This window comes from Felis catus, chromosome A1 (genome assembly GCF_018350175.1).
Source record: "Felis catus isolate Fca126 chromosome A1, F.catus_Fca126_mat1.0, whole genome shotgun sequence".
NCBI classification, from domain to species: domain Eukaryota; kingdom Metazoa; phylum Chordata; class Mammalia; order Carnivora; family Felidae; genus Felis; species Felis catus.
Genome location: NC_058368.1, coordinates 162,885,476 through 162,905,525, shown reverse-complemented (window position 1 = coordinate 162,905,525; position 20,050 = coordinate 162,885,476). Strand labels below are relative to the sequence as shown.

At 32.6% G+C, this 20,050-nt stretch overlaps 1 protein-coding gene across 2 annotated transcripts in view; it reads left to right on the top strand.

The window, feature by feature from the left end:
- Window positions 1–20,050, top strand: part of SLCO6A1 (solute carrier organic anion transporter family member 6A1) — a 92,531-nt gene that overhangs the window by 57,013 nt on the left and 15,468 nt on the right. For both annotated transcript variants that reach the window (XM_011284804.4, XR_006583454.1), the window contains exons 9-10: window positions 5,233–5,386; window positions 12,697–12,884. In XM_011284804.4, coding sequence (XP_011283106.1) covers window positions 5,233–5,386; window positions 12,697–12,884 — 342 coding nt within the window. The remainder of the gene's footprint in view (window positions 1–5,232; window positions 5,387–12,696; window positions 12,885–20,050) is intronic.

Here is a 20,050-nt window from a genome sequence, read left to right as displayed (position 1 = left end):
AAGACATTTTTAAAAACCGAATTGAGCATAGAGAAATGAAAACCAGGATGTTTGAGAAAAATGCTATGTATGAGATTAATGACAGAATAGACGTTGCAGGAGTTTAAACTTGAAATTATTAATAATAAACATCCAACAGAAAAACACAGAGAAAAGAGAATTAACAAAAATAAACAAAGCATCAATGATTTGGACAACTTCAGGTGGCCAGCCAAACACAGAGTTGGAGTCTCCAAAGGAAGGCCTTGGAGAAAGAAAAATATTTGAAGAAATTATGTTTAAATTTTAAAAATTTCATGTAGACCATAAACCTACAGACCTAGAAACTTAGCAAACCCTCAGAAAAAGAAACATGAAGAAAATTACACCATGCTACATAATAATCAAATTGTGCTCACAGCACAGAGCCTGCTTCAGATCCTCTGTCTCCCTCTCTCTGCCCCTTCCCCACTTGTACCTGTGCTCTCTCTCTCAAAGATAAATACATGTGAAGATTTTTTTAAGTGAAGGAGAAATAACTTTACACATAAAAAATGTAAATAATATTTGAACAACAGACTTAGCCTACATGAAATGTTTAAAAAGTCTGGCTGAAGTAAAATACCAGATAAGAATATAAACTACACAAAGGAAAGAAAAGCAAAGGAAATGGTAACTATTTAGGTAAGTATTTTTTCTTATTTAACTCGCTTTAAAAATAATTGTTTAAGACAGATAAACATATATTATGGGCTTACATGAAGTGCTATAATATCACATGTTGGTAAACTGTGTTAAGTTAAAGATGTATAATATCACCTCTGAAGCACCACTAAAATAACAAAGTCACAGCTAGTAAGTCAAGCTGACACATGAATTAAAATAGAATTTTACAAAAACATTTGTTTAATCTCAAATTAGGCAAAAAAGAGAACAAAGAAGAGATAAAAAGAAAACAAATATAAAGGATAGATTCAAACCTAACTACAGTAGTAATCACATTAAATGTAAATGTTGCAATATCTCAATTAAAAGGCAGAAAATTTTAAATTTGATTTTTTAAAGCAAGACCCAATGTATATGTTGCGTAAAAGAAATGTGCTTCAAATATAGACACAAGTAGATTATAAGTAAAGGGATGGGGAAAGGTGTATCATATTAACAGTAATCTAAAGAAAGCTGGAGTATGATATCAGACCAAGTAGATTTGAGAGCAAATAATATTAGCAGGAATAAATAAGGTCATTATGTAATGATAGAATGATCAGTTCATCAAAATTCAAACAGTTCTTGATTTTTATGAACCTAATGAAAGAGGTTTAATATGTGAAGCAAAAACTTAGACACTGTAAGTAGACATGTAGAAATCCACAAATATAATCAGATATTTCAATACTCTTCTCTTAATAATAGAAGTAGGCAAAAAAACCTCAGTGATGATGCATAAGATTTGAACAACACTAACAACCAGTTTGACCTGATTGACATTTGTAGAACACTTCACCTGTCAAAGAAGAATATACATTCTTTTTAAACTCGAAACCCTATGTAAACCATATTCTGTAGAGCAAGTCTCAGTAAATTTAAAAGATTAAATCATATAATGAAATTAAATCTTCAAACCATGATGAAATTAAGTTAGAAACAAATTAATAAAAAAAGATTTCTGGAAAAGTCCCAAATATTTTGAAACTGAATAACAAAGTTCTAAACAACTTGTGTTAAAATAATTTTTTCAGAAGGGAAATTGTAAAGTGTTTTGATGTGAATGAAAATGAATACACATGTAACAAAATTTATAAAATGCCACTGAAACAGTACTTAGGGAAAAATGTACAGCCAGTATTAGAAAAAAGTCTCAAGCCAATGACATTTGTTTCTACCTTAAAAAACTAGAAACATCAAAGCAGATTGATCCCAAAGTAAGTAAAATAATGGAAACAATTGAGATTTAAACAGAAATTAGTGAGGTAGAAATGATAAAAAACAATGGAGGAAATATAATCAGATGAAATTTTGAGAAGATGGATAAAATTGCTAAACTGTTAGAGAAAACTACCAATATCAAGAGTCAGAGAGCTGATGTGATATTTTTATAGATTCTACCAATATTAAAAGGATAGTAGGGTAATATTATAAACAACTTTATGCCCGTAAATCTGACAACTTCCATGAAATGGGCAAATCCTTCAAAAGACACAGATTTATTTAAGAAAAAATAAATGTTTGATTTATTTACTAAATCAAATTTGTACTTAAGCACCTTCTGACAAAGAAAATTCCAGGCCCAAATGGTTTTATTGGAGAATTAAACCAAACATTTAACAATATCTGATTTTACATAAATTCTTCCAGAAAATTGAAAAGGAGTGTATGCTCCACAACTTATTCTATAAAACTTGCATTATCTCGATATCAAAACTAGACAAAAAGTTTGTAAGAAAAGAAAAGTATATAGACTTATTTCTGTCATGAACATAGATGCAATAACTTTTAACAAAATTCTAGCAAGTTGAACCTAAGAGTATATTAAAAGGAAAATAAATTATGTTCAAGTAAGATTTTTCAGAGGAATGTAAGATTGCTTTTATATCTGAAAATCGATTGATATAATCCACCATATTAATAAAATAAAAAAAACTATAATCACAATAGATGCCAAAAAGGCCCATGATAAAGTGCCACATCTATTCCTAATAAACTAGGAAACTAGAAATTGGAGGTAACTATGAAAACATACAGCTAATACTATACTTAGTGATTATTATGGAATGAATGTGTTCCCCCCCCCCCCACTAAATTCATATGTTGAAGCCAATGTGATAGTGTTAGGAGGTGGAGCCTTAAGGAAATAATTAGGTTTAGGTGATGTCATGAGGGTAGGATCCCCCACCCCCATAATGGGATTAGTGTTCTTTTAAGAAGGGGAATAGACCAAAGACTTTCCTCAATTTTCTGTGTGAGGATACACTGAGAATGTGATGATCTACAATCTGGGAAGAAGCCCACACCAAACATCAAAGCTACCTGCACCTTGATCTTGGACTTAGCTTCCAGAACTGTGGGAAATAAGTGTTTATTGTTTAAGCCACCCAGTCTATGATATTTTACTATAGAAGCCTGAGCTGCTATAAAATGATGAAAACATGAATGACATGTTGAAACATTCAAGGACAATGATGAAACATTGAATGACCAGGAGCATAACAAGGATATCTGCTTTCAGTACTATTACATTAACATTATAATGGATGTTCTAGCCATTACAATACTGTAAGAAAAAGAAATAAAAGGCATCCTGATAAGAAAAGTAGAAATAAAATAGTTTATTTGAAGATGACACAATTGTCTATATAGAAACTATATAACTAAAAATATAACAAAAAACTATAAAAAATGATAACTGAACTATAACTAAAAAATAAGTTTAGTAATTTGTAGGATACAAGATCAAAATGTAAGAGATTACAGTATTTCTACATACCACCTACAAATAAGTGGAAATTAATGTCAAAAACAACACTACTGACAGTAGTATTAAGAAAAAAATGTTGTAGAAGAATATATCATCATACAAGAATCAATGGTGTTTTTATATATTACCTACAAACAGCTGGAAATTGATATTACACAAAAATGCCATTAGCAATAGTATCAAGAAGAAGAAATACTTAAGGATAAATATAAGAAGTGAAAGCCCTATTCATAATTACTACAAAATATTCCTAGCTAAAATAAAGACCTAAATTTTTAAAAAGAGATCCCGTGTTCATGTTTTGGAAGACTCAATATATTAAGTTAATCCTTCCAAATTGATGTAGTTTTCAATGTAATCACAACCAAAGTCCCCACAGGGTTTCTTTTTTAGATATTCTACAAATAACTTAAATTCATGCAATATACACAGGACCTAGAAAAACCAAAAACAATTCTGATGAAGAGTAGAAGTAGAGTACCAACACTATTTTATTTCAAGAGTTATTAGCTAATGTAATAAATTGTGTTGGTATAAACATAGATGAATATATCAGTGTGATAGAGTAGAGAGTCCCGAAATAAGCCCACGTATAAATGGATAATTGAGTTTTGATAGGATGTATGTGCAATTTAGTGAAGAACATATAAGCATTTTAACAAATGATGATGGAACAATTAGATATCTATATGTAAAAAAAATGAACTTTGATTCATATCTTGTACCACATAAAATACTTAAAATGGATTGTAAGTGTGAATACAAGATACAGAATTCTAAGAATATAGGAAAAATTTTTATAAATTTGGATTCAGCAAAGTTTTCTTAGATATGACACTAAATACATGATCCATGAAGAAATATATTGATAAATTGTCCTATGTCAAAATAAAATATTTCTGCCCTTTGAAAGACCTGTTAAATGAATAAAAGAACAAGCCACAGATTGTGAGAAGATGTTTAAAAATCATGTATCTGGTGAAGGACATGTTTCCAGAATATATAAAGAAATTTCAATGCTCAATAAGAAAACTAATCAATAAAAATGGGCAAAAGATTTGAGCAGACATTTAACCAAATATATACAGATGGGAAATAAGCCCCTGGAAGGATGGCTCACATCATTAGCCATCAGGGAAGGGAATATTAAAAACCACAATATGAAGCTGCTATATTCTTAGACTGTCTAAAATTAAAAAGATTGATTATATCAAGTGTTGGTGAGGAATGTAGAAAGCAACTGAAACTCTTATACACTGCTGGTGGGAATATAAAATAGCACAACCAAATTGGAAAAGTGACAGTTTCTCAAAAAGTTACATGAGCACCTACCATATGATCCAAACATCCTACTCTTTAGTATTTACCCAAGAGATATGGAGACATATCACCATACAAAGACCATACAAAGAACCCAGACAAAGAAAGTGTGTATATTATATGATTCAATTTCATGAAATTTAAATTAATGTATAATGACAGAACATAGATCTGCGGATGCCAGAGGCCAGAGGTATTACAAAGGGTCACAGTGAAATTTTGGGGGTGATGATTATGTTTGTTAACATGATTGTGGTGGTGATAGTGATGATTTCACAAGTGTATACATATATCAAAAAATTTCAAATTGTTCACTTTATGTATAGTTCATTGTACATATTGAGTTATACCTCAATAAACCTGTCAAAAGGAATTTATTTCAATAAGCATATTTTTATGTATCTCATATCCTAATATACACATTAATAAGTATAATACTTCAATCTCTTTTTTTACAGAACAGGACAGTTGGGAAACCTGACAGCTCCTTGCAATTCTCATTGTAGATGCTCATCTTCACTATATTCTGCTATATGTGGAAGAGATCATATTGGATATTTTTCTCCTTGCTTTGCAGGCTGTATACAATCTAAAATAATACAAAATGACAAGGTAAATATTTTTTATTATGCTTCTTCCTCTCAATAAGATGTTCAACTTGTAGATGGTGTTTACATTTTACTCCTAGCTCTCTATAAAAGCATTTTCCCCCCATAAATGTTTAAAAAAAAAACAGGAAAAGAATATTTACTTTATGTGGCCATAATTCAAAGGGCTTAAGGGAATTGGCAGTGGGAAAGATACTTCTACATTAAAACATGCCTCAAAAAGTAAGAAAATTATGAAAGGAAAAAAATTCACAGGTAAATACAAACATAAAAAAAGTAGTAGATTAATCACTTATAAAACCAGGATGGAGATTAAAACACAAAAGCAGTAAAATTAGTTTTATCTATAAAAATCAGTCAGGAAATTCACAGAATATAAGGTTGTAAAATATGCTATTTTAAACATAAAATGTGGACAGAGGAGAAATTTAATGCTTTTAGAATGGGTTCAAACTTAAGCAACTATCAACTTAATGTTGATGGCTATATGCATAGGATGTTATATACGAACCTAATGGTAAACTCGAATCAAAGGCGTAAAATAGATTTGCAAAAAATGAAGAGAAAATAATCCAAGGATGTCACTAAAGAAAGCCATCAAGCCACAAAAGAATGTGAGCAGGAAAAGAAAGGAACAGAGAACTACCAAAACAACCATTTTAAAAAGTTAAAAAATGGCAGTAAGTTCAGACCTATCAATAATTACTTTCCCTATAACTAGACTAAATGCCAATCAAAAGACATAGGGTAGCTGGAAGGTATACATAAAAAAAAGCAAGACCCATGTATATACACCCTACAAGAGACTCCCTTCAAACTTAAAGACACATGCAGATTGAAAGTGAAGTGATGGGTAAACATTTATCATGCAAATGGACTCTTGCTAGACTAGCAAGACTTACATTAGACAAAATAGACTTTAAAACAAAGACTGTAGCAAGGTACAAAGAATAACACTATATAATATAAAGAGAGGGGCACCTGGGTGGCTCAGTCAGTTGAGCATCCGACTTCAGCTCAGGTCATGATCTTGTGGTCTGTGAGTCTGAGCCCTGCATTGGGCTCTGTGCTGACAGCTGACAGCTGGTAGCCTGGAGCCTGCTTCGCTTCTGTGTGTCCCTCTCTCTCTCTGCCCATCCCCCACTCACACTCTTATCTCTGTCTCTCTCTCTCAAAAACAAATAAACATTAAAAAAAATAAAGAGAACAATCCAACAAGAACATAAAACAGTTGTAAATACTTATGTATCCAACATGGGAGAACCCAAAATGTAAAGCAACTATTAACAGACATAAAAAAAGAAATCAATACTAATACATTAACAGTAGGGAACTTTAACACCCACTTACATCAATGGATACATCAGACAGAAAATCAACAAAGAAAACAGTGGCTTTGAATGACACATTGAAACAGATGGACCTAACAGATATATTCAAAACATTCCATCCTAACACAGCAGAATACACATTCTTTTCACGTGCACATGGAACTCTCCCCAGAATAGATCACATGTTAGGCCACAAAACAAGTCTCAACAAGTTCAAAAAGACTGAAATCATATCATATATCTTTTCTGACTGCAATGGTATGAAATTGGAAATCAATCACAAAAATCATGCTACTGAACAATGAATGAGTTAACTAAGAAATCAAAGAGGAAATTAAAAATTATATGGAGACAATGACAATGACAATGACAATGACAACACAGTGGCCCAAAAACTTTGAGATGCAGCAAAAACTGTTCTAAGAGGGAAAATCATAGCAATACAGGACTACATCAGGAAGCAAGAAAAATCTCAAACAACCTAACTTTACACCTAAAGGAGCTAGAAAAAGAAGAACAAAACCCAAAGCCAGTAGATAAAAGAAAATAATAAATATTAGAAATAAATAAAATAGAGACTAAAAAACTATAGAACAGATCAATGAATCCAGGAGCTGGTTTTTTGAAAAGATCAACAGAACTGATAAACCTTTATCCAGAGTCATCAAAAAAAGAGAAAAAGAGAGAGAGAGAGAGGGAGGACTCAAATGAAATCAGAAATGAAAAAAAGAAATAACAACTGACACCATAGAAATTGTAAAATATTACACACCACAAAGGATTATAAGAGAATATTATAAAAATATATATGCCAACAAATTGGATATCCTAGAAGAAATGGACAAATTCCTAGAAACATATAACCTCTGAAGACTGAATCAGGAAGACATAGAAAATTTGAACAAACCAATTACTAACAATACAATTGAATCAGTAATTTTATAGAGAAAAAACTATGGTTACCAGAGGGGAGGTGGGTGAGGGTATAGTTTGGGTGGGTAATGGGAATTAAAAAAGCACTTGTGATGAGCACTGGGTGTTACATGGAAGTGCTGAATAACTAAATTCTACACCTGAAACTAATATTACACTGTTATATTAACTGACTGGAATTTAAATAAAAACTAAGGAAAAAAAAACTTCCAACAAACAAGAGTCCAGGATCAGATAACTCCATAGGTAAATTGTACCAAACATTTAAAGATTAGTGAATACCTATTCTCAAACTTTTCCAAAACAGAAAAGGAAGGTAAACTTCCAAATTCATTCTGTGAGGCCAGTATTTTTCTGATACCAAAACCAGATAAAAATACTACAAAAAAAGAGAACTATAGGCCAATATTTCTGATGAACATAGATGCAGAAATCCTGAACAAAATATTGGCAAATTGAAAAAAACAATAAAAAAATTTCATTCACCATGATCAAGTGGGATTTATTGCTGGGATGCAAAGGTGGTTCAGTATTCACAATTCAATCAGTGTGACACATCACGTCAGTAAGAGAAAATATAAACACCATATGATCATCTCAATAGATGCATAAAAGCATTTGACAAAGTACAACATCCATTCATGGGAAAAACCCTCAACAATATAGGTTTAGAAGGAACATACCTCAACATAATAAAGGCTATACATGAAAAACCCACAGCTAACATATTCAGTGGTGAAAAACTAAGATATTTTCGCCTAAGGAACAAGACAAGATGTCCACTCTCACCACTTTTATTCAACATAGTACTGGAAGTCCTTGCCACAGTTACCAGAAAATAAAAAGAAATAAAAGGCATTCAAATTGGTAAGGAAGAGGTAAATTTTTCACTATGCGCAGAAGACATGACATTACGTATAGAAAACCCTAAAGACCACCAAAAAACTACTAGAACTAATAAATGAATTCAGTAAGATCACAGGAGACAAAGTTAATATGCAGAAATCTGTTGCATTTCTATACACTAATAATGAAGTAGCAGAAAGGGAAATTAAGAAAATAATCCATTTACAACTGCACTAAAAAGAACAAAATACCTACTAATAAACTTAATGAAAAAGGTGAAAGACCTGTTGTCTGAAAACTATAAAAAATTGATGACAAAAATTGAAGACAACACAAACAAATGGAAAAATATTTTATGCTCATGTTTTGGGAGACCAGTATTTTTTAAATGTCCATACTATCCAAAGAAATCTGCAGATTTAGTGCAATACTTACCAAAATACCAATAGCACTGTCCATAGAACTGGGACAAATAATCATGATATTTGTATGGAATTACAAAAGACCTCAAATAGCCAAACCAATTTTGAAAAAGAACAAAACAGGAAATATCACAATCTCAGATTTCAAGTTATACTACAAAGCTATAGTCATCAAAACAGTATGCCACGTACACAAAAATAGACAAATAGATCAATGGAAGAGAGTGGAGTCCAGAAATATACCCACATCTGTATGGTCAATTAATCTATGACAATGGAGGCAATAATATGCAATGGGAAAAAGATAGTCTCATCAATAAATGGTGCTGGGAAAACTGGATAACTACATGCAAAAGAATGAAACTGGACCACTTTCTAACACCATATACAAAAGTAAACTAAAATAGATTAAAGACACAAATGTGAGACCTGATACCATAAAATTCCTAGAAGAAAACATATGCAATAATTTATTTGACATCAAAAAATTAACCATTTTTGTAAATATATTTCCTCTGGCAAGGGAAGAAAAAGCAAAATTAAATTATTGGGACTACACCAAACTAAAAAGCTTTTGCTCAGCAAAGGAAACCATCAACAAAACAAAAAGACAACCTACTGAATGGGAAAAGATATTTTCAAATGATATATTTGATAAGGGGTCAATACCCAAAATATATCAAGAACTTACACAACACTAAAAAACAAACAAAAAAACACACAAAAAAACACCAGTATGATTAAATTTGGGCAGAGAAGAATATGAATAGACATTTTTTTTAAAGACGTATAAATGACATGAAAAGATAATCAGCATCACTCATGATCAGGGAGTTGCAAATCACCACCACAATATGAGGTATATCACCTCATACCTGTCAGAATGACTAAAACAAGAAACACGAAAAATAGCAAATATTGGCAAGTATGTGGAATAAAAGCATCCTTCATATACTTTTGGTGGGAATGTAAATTGGTGCAGCGATTGTGGAAAATGGAATGAAGATATCTCAAAAAATTAAACATAGAATTACCATATCCAAATTTTACTACTGGGTATTTACGCAAAGAAAATGAAAACACTAATTGGAAAAAGTATATGTACCACTGTGTTTATTGCAGCATTATTTACAGTAGCTAAGATATGGAAGCAACACAAATATCCATCCATAGATAAATGGATTAAAAAGATGTGGTGTGTGTGTGTGTGTGCGGGTGTGTGTGTGTGTGTATAGATGTATATACACAAAATGGAGTGATATATATATATATATACACACATACACACACACACACACACACACACACACACACACACACCCATATACAATGTAATATTAGCCATAAAAAAGAATGAAATCTTGCTATTTACAACAATATGGAGGGATCTAGAGGGTATAATGCTAAGTGAAACACCAGAGAAAGACAAATACCATATGATTTCATTCATATGTAGAATTTAAGAAACAAAGCAGGCAAGAAAAAAGGACAAAAAATAAACTCTTAACTATAGAGGACAAACTGGTGGTTATTAAAAGGGAATTGGTGGGGGACAGGTGAAATAGGTGAAGGAGATTGAGTATACTTATTGTGATAAGTAATGTATAGAATTGTTGAATCATATTGTACACCTGAAACTAATAGCACTGTATGTTAATTACACTTGAATAAAAAAATGTCTCCATGTATTACATCATCCCAATTTTATAGTTTTAAAGAAGTAGGTGACTGTCATTGCCTCTTGCAGTAGTAAAGTTGAAAGCAACGGTTTAAGAGAATATTTTGTCTTCTACTTATGTCATTTATTGTAGTTCTGTCCCGCCTATCAGCAATACCCATTCACAGCAAAATCTTGACCCATAGTCTTTCTTACAGCTTTGGGTTGACCACTGCTATCTTTCTGGTCACCTTTCACTTGGTTTTTTCTTCTCCTGAAGAATTAAAAATGTCTACACTACACCTTCTTGCTGTTTCTATATCTGTTCCACATTGACTCAGACATGAAAATCAGTCCATTTAATCGATGATTAGCATACATACAAGACCTTTATAAACATATCATACTTTCTAGAAAGGTAAAAGAGAATACTTACATGGTAGCAATACAAATGACTTACAACTGAATATATGTATTCTTGTTTGTCTTTTGCTGTTTACATGTATCAGGACTCATTTTAAAATTTCCCTGTTTGCTCATATTTGGTCCATAACGATCAGAATTCCTTATTTCCCTAGACCTTCTACCAACCAGACAGAGTTGGCTACTCTGCTGCTTGTTTGACTCCACGTTAATTTTCTTTTGTCCAAAGTTGCATAAATCTGCTTTTAGCTAAATAATGCACTATAACTTAAGTTTCTCCCTTTTAAGTTGCACCAAAGTAGGGATGTGGGATTTAAAAACTTTTTTCTCATGTTTCTGGCTGGTCTTTCTGAGGGGGAGAAGACAACAGAGAGGTATATATATCCTGACCCATGGGCATTATACCACCTCATTTAGTAGGCAGTAAGATCCTTTACTATTTATGCACTTACATAATAATAATGCCTTTTCCTGTTATACACAGATTACTTTATCATAAGATATTAGCATACCTGGCCAACTTCAGTTTTTTGTAGTCAGGTTTTCACTAGTGTATGATTTAATAATATATCTTCAGTTTCTTATTGAATATTAATATAAAAAATATTGTACACCCTTTAAAAATGTTTATTCTTAAATGTTACCTTATATTCCAGAGTCTTTCAACCCTTCCAGAGCCTAATATCTTGTGATTCTACCATTTGCTCACTTAACCTTCTTCATGTTTTCAGTTTTCCCTTGGTCAGCCTGGCTTCTATTGTCTGCAACCACTTATTGTGCTGGACATCTTTTGTCTGACCTCCAGGTCCACTTGTCACTGTTCTCTACTTTCCTCATTATTCAAGAAGGCTGAACCTTCTTTGCCTTCTGAGTGGATTAAGATAATAAACAGTCCAAGTAGAAAAGCAGAAAAATGGGGGGAAAAGTGAAGGCATTGTGCTTACTTTCTTGGTTCACTTTCTGAACCATGGACTGACTGCATCCCTTGACTGAAGGTCTTAATTTCTCTCTTCCCTCTCTATATGACTCTCCTTCTGGTCACCATTCTTTCCCTAAGACCCTTAAGCAAATCCTTTCAAATCTACTTTCAGAATAAATACTGGATCTGACTAGCTTCATCATTTTCTCTGTTACCATTGTCTTGCATCTCATTTCAATAGCTTTTTAACTGTTTTCTCTGCTTTCATCTTTCCCTTCATAGTCTGGTATAGCTGTCAGAGTGATCTTTTTAAAATATATCATTTATACATATATCCCTCCACTGTTTTTACATTACTTAGAATAAAAACCAAAGTTCTTAAATTATTCTTGCAGTTTTTTACCGGTTTCTGTATAATGTGCTTTTTCCCCTGCTACTTTGATCTTATTTTCTTAGTTTCTTTCATACTTATTCTGCTCCAGCCACATTTGTCTCCTTACTTTTCTGTGAATGTGAATATTTTTGCTGAATTTTTTAGATTAATAGAATTTATCCTAAATAACTCTAGTTAAACACACACACACACATTTTTGTTACATAAAATACCTAGAATGTATCATTAATATTTTATTTCTAAATAATGAATGGCAGATTTAATGTAAGAATATTGACTAATAAAACTAGCTAGTGTACCTGCAGTCATTGATTTTATTTTATAATGATAGAAGTTGTTGCTTTATGACTATATTTCTAGAAGATGGTTTCTTGTTTTAATTTTCATAGACATACTACAATTGTTCTTGCATTCAAGAAGGATTAACAACTGCAGATGACCAAGGTGATTTTATTGACGCTAGACCTGGGACGTGTGATGCAAAGTGCTATAAATTACCTTTGTTCATTGCTTTTATCTTTTCTACGATTTTATTTTCTGTTTTTTCTGGTATACCAAACACCCTGACCATCCTTCGGTATGTATATTATTCAAAATCATTGTTCATTTAATTTGTGAGAAATGCAATTTTAAGAATATTTTAGAATATTGTTATAAATGAGTCACTTTTTGTTTCAAAGTGGCAACTGTGAGAGGGGAAATTGATTATATTGTCAAAATGTATATATTTATTTCTCTGTTTTAACTAATTATTTGCTTAAAGTTTGTGGTTATCCATTTAGTTTTAATTAATTAAATTTAACTTACAATATGGTAAATTCATATATAGGAAAATTGTTATGTTGTCAAAATTTATGTGTATATTAATTTTCTCTTTTATCTATTTTTTTTACTTAAAGCATATAGAAATCACATTTAGCTTAAGTTTAATATAAAACTAAATTTTTTACTTAATTTAAGACACCTGGAAATTTCATGAATAGAGGATAAATCTTAATTTTGACACAAATGTGATTATAATGTTGATTCATTAGTTAAGGTATTTATTGAGTGTTTGCTTCTATATTAGCCAATTTGACTATGAGAAAACATCAGTGTCATTAGCAAAGGAGCGTAATAACTTAAAAAATGGTAGAATTTCAGTACACAAATATATCCTAAATTAAAGCAACATTTGAAATGTATTTTTTCTGAATATGTGAAATACATGTAATATTTCTTTTTATCATGTAGCAAAATAATTGGTCACTATTTTCAATTTTTTTTCAAAAGGCTAACATAAACTCTAGGTCATGAGGAGCGATCTGTTGTTCCCTAGGAAAGCAGGCTAGAAAACATGAATAAATATATGCAAAAAAAAATCTGAGAACTTAGGGAATGTGGTTTCTGTTTTTAATTAACTTGCAATTTAGATGAGAGTCAAAAGTTGGACTTATAAATCCAGTGAAGCAGCTTCTATAACCATTCATCTGTGTCTGGAGTAAAATTACAGGGACCAATAAGATATATACCTTGCTTTCAAGTTTCTTAGAGTATTGTAGGGAGAGAGCCGAAAAGAAGATGTACAGTGGATATTTAGAGGTGTCTTGATTAAAACTTAGGCAGACTGACCCAGGAAAAGGTGGAAGAAATGGTAATTTTTATCTATGATGATTTGGAAATGCTTATAGAAGATACAGTACTTGAACTGAGCTATGAATAAGTGATTTGTCATAATGCCTGCTAATTACGGAAAAGTTCTTAACAGGAAAACTGAGCAGTGAAAGTAGAGGCAAAAATGTGTGAAGCATCTTGACAAGGAATTTGTTATGACAGAAGTAGCATGATGGTAAAGGGACAGGGAGATTTGGGCTCCATAAAGGTGAGATCATGGAAGGCTTTCTTTGCCATTATTAACATGAATGATGTTATCCATTTTGCAGCTGGAGGCCATTGAAAAAAATAAACCTCATAAGTAAAAGTGATCAACTATGTATTTTAGATAGAATACTTTGAGGATGGTATAAAAGATAAAGCTGAGGGGGGAAACAAGAAAAAGGAAAGTAGTTGGGATACAGTTTTCAAATTTAGTAGTGGTATTTAAAGTTAGAAGTGATAGAATATATTTGAGAAATATTTAGTTTGGATAAAAGCGCAAGATTATTACTTTGATGTTCCTCATATAAAATATTTAAAAAATTAGGATTATGTGCAGATTTCCAGTCTAGGGAACTAAATGAATGACAATCCATTAACTGAGATGAGAAATTCAAGCAGAGAATGCTTAGATTGAATATAATCTGTACAATGTTAAATGCCTTATGTAAAGATCATGTGAAACATCCAGGTAAAAATTTCCAGCACTGAGATGAGACAGATGATAGTAATAGTCCAAAAATTCAGTTCTCAGTCTTATCACTTATTCTAGTAAGTAATTATATAGAGCTATAGGGAAAATAAAACACACATGTATGTGTGCACATGTGTGCACACACTATAGTTTCTGTAAATAATGAAATTGGTAAAAAAAAAAATCACAAAGTTGAAATTGCGTGTGAGTATTGCCAAAATTGAAGCAGAACTAGAAGCCAACTTGTAGATTCAAAAGGATGTGAAATGTGGGGAGGATCTCAATATTGACAGATCTGATCTCTGGCATTTATTTCTGCTCAGAAGGAGAAGGCCCCACCTTAGAATGGAAATTTTGGGAGCACAACCTAGGTAGATAAATTAAGGTAGACGCTCTCTGGAAATAATGAGAGAAAAGGCTTGGAAAATGCCCAGGTGGTCTAGACATAGCAGATCTCAAAAAAGTGCCAGCAAAATATTACTTCTATAAATGAATACATCACCTTGGAAAGCAAGAAAAGTGAAGAGATCTCAGAAGTACATTGATTGTAGTAGAAGTTCTTTGGAAGCAGGCCGTGTTTGGAGAGGTAGAAGATGTGGAACGATACATAGGAATCATTCTTAAGTCCTCCCCTATGTCACAGAGGAGATAACTTCAGTTTTGAAGCTTGGAAACCCTGGCTTAAGTTCCATTCTCACAACCTGCCTCTAATTTAAGACAACTCACCTCATTAAAATATGAATAAATGGAAAAGAAAAAACTTCTGCCTACGTACAAAATAACTATAGTAAAAGAAATGAAACTTATTAAGCATTACTGCACACAATGAAACTCAGTAGAAAATTGTTCATGAATCAGATAAAAATATAAATGTAGCTATATGTAAATTTAGGCTAAAAAAATTAACAATTATGGCCACAAAATGAGAAAAATAGCTAGAAGAAGGAAGCTATGGAATGCAAGCTGACAGAACTCAGGAACAAAATTAAAAGGGAAAAACTTATAAATGAAAACTAAATTAGAAGCAAACAGGGAAGAAAAGACAGCATAGAAACCAATGGGGAGCATAGAAATAAGGAGGGGGGGGATGAAGAATATAGAATAAAAATAAGAGAAAAGCATTAGATAAAAGGGACAAAAATAAGAGGAAAGGAAGATCTGACATAGGGATAATTGAAGTTCCTAAAGAAGAAAACCAAAACAATCCAACAATAAATATTTAATTTTTTAGTTAAACTTCACTGAAATACTATATTTAGTAAATGCTGGAATAATAAGCAATAATAATAATGAATAAAGACTGAAATAAAAAAGATTTGTGTTTACATTTTGAAACGGCACATCAAGTAAAACTAGGGAAATTTACCCAAACCAATAAGCATTGAGATACAGTGTATTAAAACTGTTATATTTAAAGGTGAAGAAATAGTCCTTCTGTCATAAAAAAAAAAAAAAAAAAGAGGAAAACAAACAAGTTTGGCACCAGATTTGTCCCCAGCAGCATTCAGCTCTAGAAAACTAGAAACACTTAAAAGATCACTGAGGAAAGAAAATGTGAACTGATTATTTTGTCATCAACAAACTGCCCTACAATTATAAACAGCTTTGATATGGCAGAACTGGGAAATGTTGTTAAGAGATACTTCTTAAGAACTGAAAGCAAGACAAGTTATAATTAGCCAAGATACATGATTAGGAAAACTTTAATAATAGGTCCGTTGGTGAGCGTTGGATAAGTTAAAACAAACAGATTTAACTACTTATATTTAGCTAATATATTTTTGAAATTTAATTAATTTATGCTAGAACTAAGACATATACTAATCCGAGCATAAAGGTAACAAAATAGAATGCAATATATTATGCTTTGATAAAGTAGAAATTATACCACTAACAAAAATTGGGGAAAGAAAATGGGTCAAAAGAAGGACAAGCATCTTGGATACCTAATAGATAATAAATGGGGAGTCAAGGGAAATCATCTTAATAGACATTATAATGAAGCATAATATATTCAAAAGAGTGCACACAGATTACAGGTATACAGTCTGATGGAAATTTTACAAAGTAACCACCACCAATGTAACCACAGTCCAATTCAAGAAATCAATAATTATAAGTATTCCAAAAGTCCTTACACTAACTCCTTTCTTGTCACCAACCCCTTCATCTCTTAAGGTTACCACTATCCTGACTTCTATCTTGAATAGGTTAGTTTGTTCTGTTGGAACTTTATGCATATAGGAGATGATAGCATGTAGTCATTTGTGTCTGTATTGTGTTACTCAACAATATGTTAGTAAGAGTCATTGTTGCATATAAAATAAATTCATTTTCATTGCCCTATAGCAGTGCTGTCCAATCGTACTTTCTAAAATAATGAAATGTTTTGTATATCTGTTGTCCAAAATAGTAGTTTCTAGCCACATGTGCATATTGAGCATTTGAAATGCAGTTAAGTATGAATGAGGCACTGAATTTTAAATTTTATTTGGTTTTAATTGACTTAAATTTAAGTAGGCACATATGGCTAATGGTTACCATATTGTATAGCATAGTTTTATAATAGTCCATTGTATGAATATACTAAAATTTGTCCATTTGTTCTTTAGTTAATGTTTCCAGTTCAGGGCTGTTATGATTGCTATTTCTTTTCTTTTTCTTTTTTCTTTTTTAACATTTATTGATTATTGCGAGACAGAGAGACACAGAGCGTGAGCAGGGAGGGGTAGAGAGAGGGGAGACACACAATCCGAAGTAGCCTCCAGGCTCTGAGCTGTCAGCACAGACTCAGAGCCCGACACGGGGCTCGAACTCGTAAACTGTTAGATCATGACCTGAGCGGAAGTTGGTCGCCTAACCAACTGAGCCACCTAGGCACCCCTATGATTGCTGTTTCTATGACCATTTTTCTATTTGTCTTTTGGGAAACATGAACAGATTTCTATTGAGTTCATATATAAACAATAGAAATGCTAAGTCATAGTGTTTACATATATTGGGCTTTTTAACAAATTTTAAAAGTATTTGCACAAATCCATTCTTCTAGCAGTCTATGATTGTTTTCAAGTTGAGCAATTTTGATGGGTGTGTGTGTTAATATTGTGATTTTAATTTCCTTATTCAGAGGACTGATATTATTGAATATATTTTTCTTTACTTATTAGCCATATGAATATGTAATTTTGTTAAATGTCAGTTTGATTTTTTTGTCTATTTTTAAATTGAGTTGTCTGTTCATTACTGATTTACGGGGTTTCTTCCTATACAGTATCTATACCCCCAGTTGGGGGTCGCTTGTCATATATATTCATAACAAATATCTTTTCCAACTCAGTGCCTTGCCTTCTCAACAATGGTGTCATCTTTTGAGTGAAAAATTTTTTTATTTAATTTATTTATTTTTATTTTTTAAAAGTTTATTTATTATTTATTTTGAGAAAGAGGGGGACAGGGGCAGAGAAGAGAAGAGAGAGAATCCCAGGCAGGCACTGTCAGTCCACACTGTCAGCGCAGAGCCTGATATGGGGCTTGAACCTATGAACCATAATATCACGACCTGAGCCAACATCCATGCTTAACCAACAGAGTCATCCAGGCGCCCCACAAATTTTTGATTTTAATGTCCTGTTTAGGAAATATTTCCCTAACCAAATTATGAAGACATTTCCTATGTTATTTTAATAAAAATTATAAAATCAGTAATTCAGCTGGAAATAATTTTTTACTTAAAGGCTGTCCTTTCCTGGGGCACCTGGGTGGCTCAGTCATGATCTCATGGTTCATTCAAGCCCTGCATCAGGCTCTCTGCTGTCGTCACAGGTTTCAGATCCTCTGTCCCCTTCTTGCTCTGCCTCTCTCCCACTCGTGCTCTCCCGCTCTCTCTCAAAAATAAACATTTTTTTTTAAAGGCTATCTTTTCCCTGCAGCAGTGTACCAACAGACTATATATGTGGATCTATTTCTGTACTCTGTTCTGTTCCACTGGTTTATTTACGTATCCTTATACCACTATTACACTTATTCATTCATTCATTCATTCATGCATGCATTCATTCATTTATTCATGTATTCATTTATTTGAGAGAGAGAGAGAGTGTGCACTCATGGGGGAGGGGCAGAGAGAGGGAGAGAGAGAATCCCAAGCAGGCCCAGTGCTGTCAGCATTCAATTTCACCAAACCTGAGATTATGACCTGAGCCGAAATCAAGAGTCAGTCACTTAACCAACCCAGCCACCCAGACGTCCCCAGTATTAAATTTGCTAATATTTTGTTTAGTGTTTTTGCATCTGTATTCATGACTAAGGTTGCCTTATAATTTTTCCCTTTTTATTAATGTGCTCGTTAGGTTTTGGCCTTAATGTTCTGGTCTCATGAAATGAGTTGGGAGATATTTCCTTTTTTCCTTGTATCTGGACTATTTTATGAGGGTGTAGATATATATATGTATATATATGTATATATATATATACATACATTTATATATTTAATGAATAATATATATATTTAATTAAATATTTGGAAGAAATCACTTGTGTTGTCACTGGGGATGGGAATTTCTTCATGAGGTTTTAAATGGAATGCTTGTGTGTGTGTGTGTGTGTGTATGTGTGTGTGTGTGTGTTTGTGAGAGAGAGAGAGAGAGAGAGGGAGAGAGAGAGGGAGAAAGAAACTAACCTTTTTGCGTTTGTCTTTATAATTCCTATCATTTTACTTTTATGTTTATTATGTTTTTATTATATTCACATATATCTTCTGTATATTTGTATATGTTCCTTTTCTATCCAAATATGAATATAGCTGCATTCCAAAAGTCTTAACATGTATTTTTCTCATCCTTTCAATTCAAATATGCCTTTCAATGTATTTTTAATTTTTTTTTCAACGTTTATTTATTTTTGGGACAGAGAGAGACAGAGCATGAATGGGGGAGGGGCAGAGGGAGAGGAAGACACAGAATCGGAAACAGGCTCCAGGCTCTGAGCCATCAGCCCAGAGCCTGACGCGGGGCTCGAACTCACGGACCGCGAGATCGTGACCTGGCTGAGGTCGGACGCTTAACCGACTGCGCCACCCAGGCGCCCCTCAATGTATTTTTTACAATTTTTACCACATGTTATTTAGAGGTGTATAGTTTAGGGGCACCTGGGTGGCCCAGTTGGTTAAGCATCTGACTTCACCTCAGGTCATGATGTCACAGCCCATGAGTTCGAGCCCTGCGTCAGGCTCTGTGCTGACAGCTCAGAGCCTGGAGCCTATTTCAGATTCTGTGTCTCCCTCTCTGTCTCTACCCTTCCCCCAATCATGCTCTGTCTCTCTCTCAAAAATAAATAAAAATTAGAAGTGTATAGTTTAATTTCTAAATATTTGGAAATTTTCTTGTTATATTTTGTTACATATATTTACATAGACA